The sequence below is a fragment of the Xiphias gladius genome, chromosome 20, assembly GCF_016859285.1.
Source record: "Xiphias gladius isolate SHS-SW01 ecotype Sanya breed wild chromosome 20, ASM1685928v1, whole genome shotgun sequence".
NCBI classification, from domain to species: domain Eukaryota; kingdom Metazoa; phylum Chordata; class Actinopteri; order Istiophoriformes; family Xiphiidae; genus Xiphias; species Xiphias gladius.
Window position 1 is genome coordinate 1,950,161 of NC_053419.1, and position 16,540 is coordinate 1,966,700.

Below are 16,540 nucleotides of genomic sequence, written 5' to 3' on the forward strand. Positions count from 1 at the left end.
GAATTCTTGAGTTATGGCCAAAAGTGTATTTTGTGAGGTCACACTGAACCTTGACCTTTGACCACCAAATTCTAAATCAGTTCACCTGTGAGGCCAAGTAAACGTTTGTGCCAGATGTAATGAAATTCCCTCAAGGCATTCCTGAGATATCGCATTCACGACAATGGGATGGGCAGTCGGACGGATGGACGGACATATGGACGGATGGACATACAGATGGACAACCTGAAAGCATAATGCCTCCAGCCATGGCTGTCACTGGCGTGGAGGCATAAAAACTAGTTTTGTTCTATAGGTGTTAAGACAAATACAGTAACAAATGAAACAGAGCATGAAAAGTATTTTAAGTCAATTGTTACTAAAGACAGGCATTATATACATTCACAAGTGAATTTCATGCTCCAGAGATGTAGGCCGGTCCGGAAAAAAAGAGGGGTGGGGGTCCGGGTGGGGCAAAGTAACTGTTTTACTGACATGCTCTTCCTCAGCAATTAAGGTAGTTGGTGCAATGTTATTAGATCAAAATGCCAAAGCAGAATGAAATTTTAAATGTTAAGTTATTGTTTGCTAAGTGACTGAAAGTGCAAGCAGCACTGTTCCCAAGCTTCCAAAACAACCTGTTTTGCAGGGATACACTAATGAATTATGGTGTGCCTATTTTTGGTGCAATTGGCCACTAAGGGCTAAAGGGTTGGGAACAATTTTGATGCCCCAAGTGAGGAAATTCAAATATTTTGGTGTGTTGTTCACGGGTGAGAGCAAGATGACTAGTGAGATCAATAGGCAGTGCAGCGTTTGCAAGGATGTGGGGACTGTTCTAGACTGTCATGGGGAAGACGGAAAAGAGCATGAAGCAAAGTTTTTGATTAACCACTGATTTATGGTCGTGGGCTCTGGGCATTGGGTAGTGGTGGACAGAATGGAACACTGCATTATTTCAGCAGAGCACTAAAGTTGTGCTTGCATTAGCTGATTGCATTCCTGTGTTCACCATCAGCTGCTTAGCTACTAGTAACTAGTAACATCCAATCATATTCATACAAGTGTTTACAGTGGCCTTTATAACCTGAAAGTTATCACTGATGCCAATTCCACTTGCCAACAGCTCCCTCCATCACCACAAACAGCAGGCAGCAACACACAGTGGGTAAACTGCTTTGCAGCAGGCCCTGGACAGCTTGTGAAGATGGAGGGTAACATGAATTCATCCAAACAACAAAGAGAACTGCAACCTGAGAGAAGATATATTGTCATAACCCCAGAGTCCTTTTCAAGACCATTGATTCTCTAATTATTCCTCCTCCTAGTCTACAAACTAAAGCCTATGAATTCTGAGCAATTTCTGTCCTTAATAAGACAGAATAAAAGAAATCAGACTCTACGTAAGTCACATGAAATGTGATGCCTCTGTATACAACAAACCTCTGCCTTGCTAAATCATTTTGAGGTTTTTTTGTTGTGCACTTCAAAAGAACATAATTTCCAAACTCAAGCCTTCGTCAACTCTAGATATTATACCTGAGGGAGGGAGGTTTTTAAACAGTGCCATCCCACAGTTTTAGCCATTATAAATAGCTCTCCATAATCTTTCCCTGTGACTGATATTTTAAATTTCAATTTAGCCAAAAACACAGCACAGCTGTTGTTATTACCCTGTATTTACATTGATTTTGTCAGACAACATCGGGATCATAAGATAAGGATTTTATCAGGACATGACAGCAGCTTGGGAATGCTTGCAGGTTAGCATACTGTGTTTATGAGCTGCGATTCAATTACTATTTCATACTTGTTCTGTTGTGTCAACAGAAACAGAAAAATATGTAAATGAGAACAAATACACTGTGAACTCAGCTGTATTAAAATACAGTATAGGTGACCACAGAAAGCAGGAGGAGATGGACTGGAATAGAATAGCAGAATAACTGGGTGTGTCTGTGGCCTGCTCAGTCACAATCAGCTCTTTGACAGTAGTGTAAAGAAAACTTTTAGTTGTCACTGAAGTTGTAACTTTTTCTATTATTGCTCATTTTAAATATGATTATGCCTTATGATCTACAGCTGTAATCATTAACATGTATTAATGCTGATGATGTTAAGATGACGTCTTGACCGTAAGATAAGGATATGTTCTACTCCTTGCCAGTTGGCTGTAATGCAATGTCTTGCACTGCATTCACTGCAGCAGCCCAGCCCCACATGAGAACTCACGAGGCAGACAGCTGTGGTAGTGTTGCTTTTTTCCCCCCATAATCAAATATTAATTTTCATAACTGAATATCTTTTTTTTTAACAATTTGATTATATAATCGAATTTAAAATATTCGTTAATTCGTCCCTAGTTTCTGGCCTAGTTGTACAGGGCTTTGTCCCCACTTCTGTAGTCGTTCTCTTTGGCCTGATGAAAATGCCTGATTTTAACTGTACACCAGGGCCTTTTGTTGTTTGTGGATAAAATCTTAGTGGGCACACATGTCCTCACAAAAGCCGATGTTAGTGTAAATGACTTCATCCAGGTCTGTAATAGCGGATTCAAAAATGCTCCAATTAGTGCAGTCAAAGCAGGTCTTTAATTCCAGCTTTGCTTCATTGATCCATCTCCTCGCAGTTTTGACCACACTCTTAGCAGATTTTAATTTCTGCCTGTGAGTTGGAAAAATGGACCAGACAATGGTAAGGGAGTCCCAGAGCTGCACAGGGGAGAGACTGATGCGCGTCCTTAATCAGTGTAGAGGTTGTCCAGATTTTTTTTATTCCTGGTGGGACACTTAATAATGCTGTCTGTATTTTGGCTGATCGTAGCTGAAGGTTTGCTTTGATAAAATCCCCAAATATAATGAGAAAGGAGGTAGGGTGTTGGAGGTAGAAGTCATATGGTTGGACAGGTGTTGAAATGCCTCACTAACACAGGCCTGAGGTGGGAAGTAAACACTGAATAGAATAAAAGAGGAAAACTTGGTCAATGAATAAAAAGGTTTGCAGTTAATGAAAAAAAGCTGTCACTACAGCTTACTCTGTTGCCTGCATATTTGCTTATATACAGTACTGTGCAAAGTACTTTGTTTTACGCACTTTAGACATGAAAACACTTATCCTTCAAGCAGTACTATTACTGACTGTCCCAAATTCATCCTGCAGCAGGACGAGCCAAAACCTAGAGCCAGAGTCATAAAGATATATCTTCAGAGACAAGAAGAACAAGGAGTCCTGCAAAAGATGGTCTGGCCCCCACAGAGCCCTGATCTCAACATCATGGAATCAGTGTGGGATTACATTAAGAGACAGAAGACACTGAGACAGCCTAAATCCACAGAAGAAGAACAAGTGGCAAGTTCTCCAAGACGCTTGGAACAACCTACCTGCCAAATAGAGTCCCGTTTGGTTACTATGGCAGTGCGTGCAGACGCAGTGGCCTCTTGCCAACCAAATATTTCAGTGCTTTTGTCGTTTTACATGTCTTCAACTCTAAAAAGCACCTTTTATGCAGCAAAACTCAGCTACAGCTGCCGGGATCATTTGGAGACTTGCAGAGTGAGAAACTGGACTACTCAGAGTGAAATTAAGAAATGCTGCATCTTTGTTTTTGATGAAACATGGCTACACACCAACATTCTGGAAATGGCCATCAAGCTGGACAGGCTAACTTGCTAGTGAAACAACATGGAATCATTGCTGGGGTGGAACACGTGGAGGTGTACTGGGAAAGGTTGAAAGGAAAGTTGGCAAGGAAAGTTGCATGAATGCTGTGATTGTGTCCAAAGACTGTTCTCTGCTGGTGAAGTGCTGGCTATACTATCAGCTGAGGGTGTTCACTGCTGCTATTGTAGCACTCTATCCGCGAGAGCTGTACAGTGGCATCAGCCGTCAAAAAACCGCACACACCGACAGATATTATTATTATTATATTATGTTATCATTGCTGATTACTTAAATCGTGCATATTTAAAGACTGTTTTGCGAAAATTCCACCAACATGTGAAGTCTGCTGCAAGAGGGGAAAATACACTGGACCTTGTTTACATCTAAGTTGTTTCTGCTATTGTAGTATTGTCACTTTTGCCCATTAGACTGTGTGGTGTTTGTACGTCTGTTCTATGCTGCACTGAGGTCCACGAGGACATTCATAGCATTATTTTTGAAAGAATCCTCACTTTAATTTAGTGCCTAAAACTGACGATCGATTGCAATGAACTCATAAAATGCAGTTTCCCCACTTCTCAAATTCTGACATAGCCTTTACACAGCCCTCCACCTCATACTGTGCTCCACCTCTTAGTGCACTCAAACTAGGTTTATTGTTGCTGTTTCTTTTGCATATTCTAGGACTTCATCTGGACCATTGGACCCCTATGTTTTGTTGAAAAGGTCCGTGTAGAGTTTTTGACCTCTTGTGGTGCTATTGAGCAGTTATTTTTATGCGTGGTCCTCATTTTTTGGTCTGGTGCACATGCATTAAGACATGCGGGTAGCGCAATACGCATTCCTGCCAATGGTTTTACACTATTCCACTGATATACATGTAGCAGTATTGTGCCAAGATATGGAACAGTGCACCAATAAGGGCAGAGAAAGAGTCTTAGCTAGTAAACAGGGATTTAAACAATGCAGGATTCAAACTTAAGAAAAAATGACTTTGCAAATGTTTTAACAGGAGGGGAATACATTCAAAATGTTTGTTAGACTTCAAGATATACACACAATGTTTTTAAACTTGCATGCATTACGGACCAAGAAAAGAAAAAAAGCGGGGTGTTTTCAGCACGTATGACACAAAAAAAAAAAAAAAAAAAAGCATTCAGGACCCACCTTGTCCTTCAGCTAGAAGCTTGCTTCTTGGGGGCTTAGCTGTGGCCTCAAGCTGATGGAATTTGTGGACTCTGTCCCTCACCAAAACAGGATCCTCCCTGGTTTGGAAGGCTAGTGTGGCACTGGGAGAGCCCAGGTCTTTCTTTTGTATTAAGCTATCAATCTGAGCCACCAACTCAGCCTGGGCTCTCTGCATCTCGCTGGGGTCGTACTTATGAATGTGAACTATGTCCTTACTCTCGCCTAGCAGCTTGGACATAAGAGAATAGAGGTCACCTGTACAGACAGACAGAGAAGGACAGGAAAGAGTGGAAATAAAGGAAGAGGATATTGCAGGCTATAGGAAAAGTCTTGCTACACAGGGCAAATGCAGTGGTGTTGTTAGGTGATGTCGAAAAGATAAAACACAATTTATATTCATTGTCCATGCCATAGCCTATAGAGTTAATGTGTTTTGGTAGACACAACCTAACAAAAAACTAGATATAGGACTTCTGGTACTACTCCTCTCACACCGAGGCTTCACGCTAGTATTTGCTTTTGGAAGTTGTCGCTATGACTGACTCACAGGCTAGCATGCTCCAGATTCCTACATTAGCTGAGAGAGTGAACACGTCCAGGATGTAGGTGAAGGGCTGGGCAGAGTGTAATGGAGCAGAAAGTGGGAGGGGTGGGAGGAACGGAGTGGTTTGCCTGGAACACAGACCTATCACCTGAAGATGATAAATTGGAGTAGGGTCTGCAGGAATGTTTCCTTTTCATCTCATAACTTAAATCATCAACTGATATATTTTAAATTTCTCCTTAGGTTTATTTTGAAACCAGTTAAAGCACACCATATGTAAACAGTAACCGCACCAAAGTGTACTTTATACTGTATGCGTCAAATTTGCTATGAACCTTTTTTCATATAATGTGGGATTGTCATCCAGTTTAATGTGACTACCTTTCTGTCTAGTGTGAAGCTGTCAGTTAACTTGCAATCCAGACTTCTAGTTGATGACTTCTCCTGTAATATGACCGTCCATCAGACACACCCCCGGATCACAGGTCATAAACAAAATTAAATGCGGCTAGCACAGACACCACTGACCGGTAACACTAAGAAAAGTTATATACGCATGGTGCAAGACCACATTCTCTGGATGAGTTTCCTTTATTTAGGGTTGTTGTTCTTAATTTGTTTAATAAAAAATAAAATTAATTAATTCAATTTGTCTTAAAATATGGTCCAATATTCATCTTAGTTATAGTTATGTGCAAACATTTTCCATTTGAACTAACAATAATATAAATCATTGTATTGTTCTTGTCCATACTGAATATTTCATTCATACATTCACAGTGTAGGTAAAAAAAATCCAATTCAAGATTGCGCCAATCCAATCCAATCTCTGATGGCAGCCTGTTGCAGTAACTCCTATTAACGTATTTGTGTTTTGTATTTTTGTGTTTAATTCATTACCTTTAAACACTCTATCTGCTTGTTTTTGTCACCCTATTATTTTTCTTGGTTTTCCTGGTGTTTTTTTACATTCAATGTGCCGGATAACCATTCCAACTCTGTTGTATCGCTCTGTTGTATCTCTCCCAAAACATCTTAACTACCTCCACATTCAGTCTCCCCTCGCTTGAAGGGGGCTTTCAGCACATTTACCACATTTATGCACTGGAAATGTCCCCGACTGTCCTGTGGTTCCACACAACCCCCCAGCCTGAAAGGAACATCATAGCCAACAAAAGCCTTGCTTCTCCAGGACTTTAGAAAATGAATGCACTGGTTTGAGACTGTAACCTTCCTGCTTTGATGTCTCTGGGGGTTTAGACACAGTGTATTGAGCCAGATAAAGTAGGGGCGCAATGAAAGGAGCCCTTGAAGGATGACTGCTGTTGCTGCCAGCAATTTGCCAGCAACTAGAAGAAAGCCGAGATTAGATTGAGAACGTCGTTGACACTCTAGGGAGAGGTAGAGGCCCTCGTTAACACTGAACTGAGGGCAACACTGATGAACACGACTCGCTGGCTAGAAACCAGGGATCTCTATACAAAATTTACAGTGAACCCCCACAGGGCCTAAAGAGCATTTGTGTCTAAGATTGCCTGCTTCCGGGTTGGTTAACACAAATCACCCAGTCGTCCAAGTACAAAAGAATCCGTATGCCCCTGGGCTGCAGCAGAGAAAGTGCTGCTGCAATGCACCTGATATAGATCCAAGGAGTGAGAGAGAGTCCAAACAGGACCATCCATAACTTGGTAGGCCTGTCCCTCAAAGGCCACCAGCATATAAGCAGCAATTGAGTTGATGCTTGTTAACCAGTCTCCCTTTGACACAGCCTGGAGAACATCTGCTGTGCGAAGTGTGTGAAAATGAGATCCAAGATTGGGCGAAAGCTGCCATTTTTCTTTAGATCGAGGAAGTAAGTTTAATAGAGCCCTCTCAAATGAATTGAACTGTTTACATATTCAATGGCATCTTTCTGTAGAAGCACGGAATTTTCTTGTTTGAGAGCCAGAGACAATGGGGGGTCCTTGACTACAGTCAGTCTGACCATGTTGAACCTTGGGGACTGATGCCTGAACTGGATACTGTTTCCCTCGGAAAAGGTTATTAACACCCAAGGGTCAAAAATCAAGGTGTTCCAGTGGCTGAGATGTTGCAGGGAGAAACAACTGGTGTATCGACTTTGGGAGTCAGGCTCAGCTCCTATGACCTTTGGTTTGCTGGGGGTGTTGGTGGGTAGCTGCCCCATGTTTTGGGTGCTCTACCCCTTGGTGCCCGGAAGGCAGGTAGTGGAGGGACCTGTTGGAGGTATCCTTGTTGAACAAAGTAGCTCCAAGTTCTTAAGGGGTTCTGAGTGTGGACTGAAGGGCGAAGAGTGCTAGTGTATTGGTTTAGTCGAAGATGTTTGGCCCAAGTCAACTATTGCCTGACTTTGGTCACTTGGGCATTATGTTCCAGGGCTTGCTGGACTGCAGGCCCGAACATCTGGCCTGGAATAACAGGTAGCATGCAAAGTGTCTTCCTCTACCCCTCTGGGACTGGGCAAGTCACACTTGGTGACAGGCCAAGTTGAAAATAGAAATCATTCTGTCAAGCTCTCTGGTCATGAAGGCAAATGCTTGGAGTGAAGCATCACTTAAGCTCTGGGTCAAGGCATCAACTCCAGCAGTCTAAAGAGTGTGCAAAAGAGCCAGTACAAGGTGGGAAAGAGAGTTCCCAATATGTCCCATCCAAGCTTCTATATCATGACTGCTGGTAAGGAGGTCATCAGAAATTCTACACTGCAGATGTGGACAGAGAGGATCACTGTTCAAAGGACTACATCTGTAGATACTATAAGAGAAGCAATAGAGGCATTAATGGCATTTGATCGTCAGTTCGTCAACATACGCCATAGAAGGAGGAACCCTGAAAACAGATGGTTGTAGAGTGCGTTTGAAAAAAGGGATAATGGGAACAGCCTCTACAGGGGCAGCATTCAACCCAAGCCATGATATGGCAAATAGAATGGCTTGTTTAACTGTGGAGTAAAGGGCCTCAGCATTCTTCAGAGAATCTGTCCCTGACCCTTGAGAACCTTTCAATGAGGAGACTCCCTCTTCCATTTCTCCCATTTTCCATCTTCCTTGTCAGAAAAAAGATTTCCTGAGGTTGCAATGGACAGTACATCCTCATCGTGTTGGGTAGCAGCAGAGGGAAAAGCAGCTAGTTTTTCAATCTCATCATTGGTCGACACACTGAAAATTGAAAAGAAGGGTCTGGAATCTGGGCAAACTCAGAGCTCAAAGTGTTGAACCTGGAAGGGGGCTGAATGCGGGTATTCCCTAAGGAGGTAAGTTAGTCTAAGCAATGCTCTTCTTAAACCTGGCCAACCTAGTGGTCTTCTCTGCTAATGGCTTGCAGCTGCAACTAGTGCAGGCATTATCCGTCAGTACCTGTCTCAGGTGTTTGATGCCAAGACATGACGGACATCTGTCATTGTCTGGGTTAAGAGGGGTCAAGGAGCCCGTTCCCCCCAACACGGACACAGCCAAGGCAAGAGCACCTAAACACACCGATTTAACACCAAAGAAACACCGATGTAGCGGTAGAGCAAGAAACACTGAGCTACAAATTCTAATTAAAAATTTGCATGTGTTGTGAAACAATCCACAAGAGTCACTTCAGTAGGGCTTATAACATGCAACTAACAAGCCACACTTTAGTAGCCAGGGTTAGAAACACTCTCAGCTACTGTTCTTTCATCATCGATACGGCTGTTGTAACAAGACAAGAACACCTACGCAAGGCTGGTCGGTAATTTAATAAACCACATGCTAAGATAATGATAGTAATTCACCTGAAACAAGTGCTTTAGAAGTAAAGCTTGCTACTTGAAAAACTTTTTGAAAAACTTTTTACAGAAACTTCTAGTCGAAGTTTCTGTAAAACGTTCTATGTTTCAATCTTTGCATGCATGCAATGCATATCCAGGTGTTACATACAGTCTCTGGTGGGGTCACATACTTGCCACAACACAGTGGGATTCAGAAAGTATTCAGACCATCACACACTTTACTGTGTTGTCAATTTTAATGGATAAAGTTGCCATTTTTACCCATCAGTCTACTCTAAATAACTCCTAACGACATAGTGAAAACATGGTTTTAGAAATTTGTGCATATTCATTAACAATCAAAAACTCAAATCTTTCATTTACAAAAGTATTCAAACCCCTAATTCAATACTTTGTAGAAGCCCATTTGGCAGTAATTACAGCTTTGAGTCTTCTAGAGCAAGTCTTTATAAGTTTTGCACACCTAGACTAGGTCAGTTTATCCCATTCTTCCTGGCAGATCCTCTCAAGCTTCATTAGACTGGATGGAAAGCATCTGTGAACTGCCATCTTCAGGTATCTCCACAGATGTTCTATGGGGTTTTAGTCTTGGCTTTGGCTGAGACACTCAAGAACAGTCAGAGACTTGGCCCAAGCCACCACTTGTCTTGGCTGTATGCTTCGGGTCATTGTCGTGCTTAAAGCTGAACTGTCACCCCAGTCTCAGATCGGTTGCGCTCTGGAGCAGGTTTTCTTAAAAAGGACCTCTCTATATTTGGCTACATTCATCCTTCCCTCAATTCTGACCAGTCTCCCTGTCCCTGCCACTGAGAAGCACCCCATAGCATGATGCTGCCACCACCGTTCTTCACCATAAGAACAGTAATGGCCAGGTGATGTGCAGTGCCCGGTATTCACCAAACATAGTGCTTGGAGTTCTGCCCAGAGAAGTCAATTTTTTGTCTCATCAGACCAGTGAATCTTTTTCCTTATGCTCTCACAGAACTTTAAAAATGCTGTTTGGCAAACTCAAAGCATGCTGTCATATGCGTTTTTAAGGGGCTTCCATCTAGCCACTCTACCATAATTGATAGAGTGCTGCTGAGATGGTCTTCCTACTGGCAGATTCTCCCATCTCTGCAGAGGACTTCTCAAGGTCTGTGAGAGTGACCATTGGGTTCTTGGTCACCCCCCTGACCAAAGCTCTTCTTTCCCGGTTACTCAATTCAGCATAATTAAACTCCTTCACTCGAGGCAGTGACTCGTTCCTGACCTGAAATGGGTAATGTAATATATTCTGTAAGTACATTGGCCTCTAATGTGCCAACTCTCATTCTAAGGTTGCGTTCTGACTGACTTGAGTCTTGCGTGACAAAATGCAGCCCTGTTTACGTGGAGCCAGACTGGTGACACAATGCAGAGGACTCCGGCAAAAAAACATGGGGTGGTCCTGCAAAAAAGTTGAACCAGGCTCAAATGCTGCTTCAATGCCACATCACACAGCAAGACAGCAGTGACCAATCATATCTGTGCAAGCGCATACTGGAACTGTAAAATCCTGTCTGTGAGTATTTAAAGCGTTTAAATTCACACATCTGTTACCCAAACTGGACTTCCTGGATTGTATTTCTTTGCCTTGCCAGTACCTGAAACAACATACCCCAGACTGTATTTGGTCTGACTGCCTGCTAATTTCCTCTGCCAGTTATTCTCTGTTCACCTTTTCTATAGCTTACCGCTGACCAGGTTGTCTCCTCCACTATCTGATACATCATCATCACCTGGTGCTGATCAGCTAGCCCACTTGCTCCACTCATCAATGGAGAGTCCAAGACACACACCAGTATTGATCTAAAAATAACTAGAAGGTCAATCATCAATGTTTAGCCCAAGGAGTTCTGGTACTCAGTAATCTTGCAAATTGACTTATGTCTAGCATGTTCACTTAATGAATAGCAGAAAAGGTCAAAAAGCAAACTATCACTTAGATTCAGATAAGGCAGGTCATTTTTCACAATCACACAAAGCAGAAGCTAACTACCTGTAGGGCGGTACATGCAGCTTGTGCTTTTCAGCCAGTAGTGCCAGAGAGCTTAAGTTAATTTCTCTTATAATTTCATTTTAAATCATAATAGTAATAATAATAATAATACATACTTAAGTGATTACCAGTGCATTACTAGAGTAATAGTATAAATAATTGGGAGCTAAGTGTCTATTTTGTAACAGTGATAATGCCTTATACAAGGGAAAAATTGAAACTTATTTTATGTTGCAGAAATTCTACATTTGGAAATATTTTTGTGCATTGTGATTTAATTCACCAGCAAATTATCTGCAAAAACATGTACTCTTAGTGTGAACTCTAGTTCTCACTATGCTAACTGGACTCTGGCTAACACACACTCAGGGCCAGAGTCACTAAGAAAATGGCTTTATGCAAATGTCGCTGCAGTTTTCATTGAGTTTGCGACCTAAATCTGTGTGTAGACAGCGTCTGATTTACTAAAACAGCAGCTCGTTATGAAGTCACCTCCTGGACTGTGACTGGTACTGAACCTCTAATACGCATTCTGCGAATGAAAGAGAGCTCATAGGCACATTTCAGAGGTGGGATATTGGATACATTAAGCTCAGAAAAGAAACCATAACATAGTGATCTTGATTACAAAATATTTACTTTGGCCGCAGTTCAGCTCCATCTCAGAAAAAAATGGTTATTATTACTCAAAATATAACTCACAAAATTATTATAATCTTTAGCATATATCTATAAATAAACAATAAACAGAGTTAAGGTAAACAAACAGAAGATGAATTTTTAGACAAATCCACTGAGGTCTGCTGCTTTTGGAGACCCCAGAACCTAGCACTGGTACTGGCATGCCAGACAGGCTGTAGTTTCCAACTTCAAAATGGGGGACAGAAGGGTGAGCTCCAATTATCAGGGTATCACACTACACAGCCCCCCCAGGAAAGCTTATGTCAGGGTGTTGGAAAGGAGGCTCCAACCAATTTTAAAACCTCAGATCCATGAAGAGCAATGCGGATTCCATCCTGCCCGTCGAACAGTGGATCAACTCAACACCCTTGCAAGGTTACTAGAGGGGTCATGGGAGTTCTCCCATCCAGTCTACATGTGTAATTTCGGACTTAGACAAGGCTTACAACCATGTCCCACAGAGAGTCTTGTGGGAGATACTGCAGGTTTACGGGGTACCGGGGCCGTTAATACGAGCCATCCGGTCCTTAGGAGTGAGAGTTGTGTTCTTATTCTTGGAAAGAAGTCAAACATGTTTCCAGTTGGTGTTGGCATCCAACAGGGTTGACCCTTGTCCCAGAACCTGATTTTCAGGGACATGATTTAAAAGCATAACTGGGAGGAGGAGAGTTTTCAGTTTGGGGACCTCAGAATTGCTTCTCCGCTCTTTGCAGATGAGGTGGTTCTGTTGAAGTGGCTGGGATGAGAGTCAGCACCTTAAGGTCTGAGGCCATGGTTCTCTGCCAGAAAATGGTGAATTGCTCCCTCCACGTTTGTTTTTATTATCATATTCTAAATCAGGTTTTGATTATATATAAGCCTATACTTAATGCAAATTTATTTCCGCCACTACAACCAGACTTGTCTTGTAAATCCTATCTGCGCCATGTTCACGTCTGCTTTTCAGAGGCAGAGAATTTTCCCAGCAAAATTGACAGCCACAAATAGCATGACCTCAGTAAATCCAGAATGCACAATCATCCTCTGCAACATGTCTCCTAATATTTGTGCGATCCTCCCTTAAATGCATATGCAATGAGGAGTGAGACAAACACTGCACACAAAAATGACATACAAACTAATTCCAGCCTGCTGCGAATGTTTGATACATACAGTACATGAGTTTGGGCTAGAATGTATCACATTTGCACCTAATGCAAATTCCTTAGTAAACCTGGCCCTCAGTGTTGACCTAAAATGATGAGAGAGGCTGGACCTGTCAGTTACTAGTAAATGGCTATAGAAAATATAAAAATGAAATGGTAATGGGTTTTTGTAGGGAAAAAAAAATATGTTCAATGTCCTAGACCAGTTGTGGCTCAGGAGGTAGACCGGGTTGTCCACTAACCGGAAAGTCAGTGGCAAGATACTGAACCCTAAATTGCCCCTGATGGCTGTGCCATCAGTATGTGCGAGTGTGTGTGTGTGTGTGTGTGTGTGTGTGTGTGTGAATACGATGTGTGAATGTGTGTGCGAATGGGTGAATGTGGCATGTAGTGTAAAGCGCTTTGAGTGGCCGATAAAACTAGAAAAGCGCTATATAGGTGCAGTCCATTTACCATTTACCTGGAGAATAATGATAATAGTGAACCTAGTAATAACCCAGTTGTGCAGCTCATTGTTCTTGAACTCACCCTGATCCAGGACCTGCTCTGCTTTGTTTGCATCCAACACCGGTCTGTTATCTTGATGATCTTTGGGGGGGGAAAAAAGTTTAGTCTCATAATGTACATTTTTTGAAAAATGTAAATTATGTTAGATGAATTACAAAACACAAGGAGATAATACATTGAGATAGGTGAGAGAAGTGTGTTTTATTCTTACATTACCATACATAAATGTTCTAACCAACAGAAGAAGAAAAAAAATCTACCTTGAATAACTTGCAACATAAACAATATTTGATGCCTTTGTACCTGTTGAGTGTCCCATATGCATCATAGAGTTCATATGACCTGGACTGACAGTGATGGGAACATTGGCCTCTGCTGGAATGTGTTGAAACAATTCTTTTGAGCCTGTCTCCATGCAGTTCATGTAGGGGATTGCATGTTTGCTGTCCATGTAGTACATTATATAGAAGTTGCACATTTCATCAACAGAGGTACCACTGCAGACAGAGTGGAAAAGTACATGGGGATAAATACATCACACTGCTACAGTAGTAGCCATCTAAAACTGCAGGCTGGTCTGTGGAAGTGCCCAGGCTGATCCTTTGTAGGTACCCACTGGGTCCCTGCTCTCCACGTGGCTATTATGTGATCCCTCTTGATGACGTAGTGAATGCAGTACCATCTTGTTAACACCCCTAAGCACCATGTGTGGAAGCTAGTTGCAGTGCTTTATCTATCCACCAGGAAGAGAAATTTAGTTTAATTTGTATGTTCAAAAAGGCAGATGACCTTTATGTAGTCAGTGAAGAGCGGTGCTATATCTATATCATGAAGACCTCTATAAACCGCCCAATACATTATCATACACTGACTGTCGTTACCTTTAGAGACATTTGAGCACTGACTAGTTTAATTTTAAACTGTTAAATGTCTCACAAAGTAAATACTTTGGTCACAATTCTTTAATAATCCACTCAATCTCTCTAAGACTGACCATCTGGTGATCACAAGCAGTCCTGTTCAGCACAGCATTAGTATCCAGCTGAGCTCACTCTCACCAACAAAATCTGCTCAAAATTGGGGCTTTGAGATTGATGACCATCTTTCCCTGAACATGTTGCATCTGTCACTCAGTCATGTTGCTTCGCACAATATAAAATCAGAAAGATCAAGTCCTTTCTGACTGATTATGTTGCCCAACTCCTTGTACAGGCACTGGTTATCGCTTGCCTTTACTACTGTAACTCTCTTCTGGCATGGCTGCCCACCTGCACAGTAAAACCCCTGCAAATGGTCCAAAATGCATATGTCTGGTCTTCAACCAGCCAAAGACAGCTCATATCACTCCACTTTCATTACTCTTCACTGGCTCCCTGTTGCTGAGTCGCTGAAGTCACTAATGCTTGCCTACAGAGTAGCCTCTACCACAGCACCGATCTACCTTAACTCCCTCATTCAGGTGCATGAGCCTTCTCATTTACTACGATCTGCAAATGAATGATGACTTGTCCTACCTAGGGTTGGGCCATCTTCTATCGCCAATGGCTGACAGTCATCACGATGTTGAGCCCAGCATCGTGACAAACAATGGATCTGATGGTCAAGTACTTCATTCTGAATGAGACTTGAAAAATACCTGTCTGCAAAGCATCATTCATGAGCAATTTTTGTAAGTACTGAATACTGCTTAATGCCTATGATTATGTTGTAGATAATTTTTTTAACCACCTTTTGCACAGTTTATTGTGTTGTGGATTTAAATTGAAATTGATAAAACTGTCATTCTTGCCCAGCAGTCTAAGCTCAGTAACCCATAATGACAAAGTGAAAACATGTTTTTAGAAAATTTTGCAAATTTATTAAAATCAAAAACAAAAATCTCTGATTTACCAAAGCATTCAGACCCTTTGCTGTGGAACTCCAAATTGTTATCAGATGCACTCTGTTTGCTCTAATTATCCTTGAGACGTGTCTAGAATTTGACTGGACATAGTTTAAAAAAGGCATATATCGGTCCCATTATTCACACTGCATATCAGGACAAAAACCAAACCACGACGTCCAAGGAACTATTTGTAGACTTATGCAATAAAGTTGTGGTGAGGCATATATCAGGGCAAGGGTATAAACCCATTTCTAAAGCTTTGGGTGTTCCAAGGAGCACAATGGCCTCAATAATTATGAAATGGAAGAAGTTTGGAACCACCAGGACTCTTCCTAGATTTGGCCATCCAGGAAAACTGAGTAACCAGGGAAGAAGGGCCTTGGTCGGGAAGTTGACCCAGAACCCAAAAGTCACTCTCAGAGCTTCAAAAGTCCTCTGCAAAGATGGGAGAACCTGCCGGAAGGACGACCATCTCATCAGCACTCCATCAATCAGGCCTTTATGGTAGAGTGGTGGGCAAGAAGTCCCTTTGAGTAAAAGGCGTATGACAGCCCACATGGAGTTTGCCAAACGGCATTTAAGGACTTTGCAAGCATAAGGAAAAATCTCTGGTCTGAGACAAAAGTTGAACCCTCTGAGCAGAACTCCAAACACTATGTCTGGCAAAAACCAAGCACTGCTCATTACCTGGCTAATACCATCCCTACAGTGAAGAATGGTGGGTGCAGCATCATGCTATGGGGTGCTTCTCAGGGACAGGGACACAGAGATTGGTCAGAATTAAGGGAAGGATGAATTCAGCCAAATACAGAGAAGTCCTTGAAGAAAATCTTCGTCAGAGTACAAATGACCTGCGGCTGGGGCAACACATCAACTTTCAGCATGACAATGACCCAAAGCATACAGTCAGGACAACGCTGGAGTGGCTTGGGGACAAGTCTTTGACTGTCCTTTAGTGGCCCAGCCAAAGTTAATAGATGCTTCCTATCCAATCTGTTGGAGCTTGAGAGGATCTGCTACGACAAATGGGATAAATTGCTCAAATCCTGGTGTGCAAAGCATGTAGAGACTTACCAAAGAAACTTTAATTGCTGCCCAAAGGGGCTCTACAAAGTACTGTATCAAGGGTCTGAATACTTTTGTAAATGAGACATTTCAG

The 16,540-nt window shown here is 42.1% G+C and overlaps 1 protein-coding gene across 2 annotated transcripts in view; it reads right to left on the bottom strand.

Annotated features, from left to right (window-relative positions):
* The window catches only part of pam (peptidylglycine alpha-amidating monooxygenase), a 50,497-nt gene that overhangs the window by 14,245 nt on the left and 19,712 nt on the right, over positions 1-16,540 (bottom strand). Inside the window, exons 14-16 of one of the 2 annotated variants that reach the window (XM_040157050.1) lie at positions 13,800-13,993; positions 13,518-13,577; positions 4,807-5,082 (exon numbers count right to left, since the gene is read on the bottom strand). In XM_040157050.1, coding sequence (XP_040012984.1) covers positions 4,807-5,082; positions 13,518-13,577; positions 13,800-13,993 — 530 coding nt within the window. The remainder of the gene's footprint in view (positions 1-4,806; positions 5,083-13,517; positions 13,578-13,799; positions 13,994-16,540) is intronic. The other variant, XM_040157051.1, reaches the window with a different exon arrangement.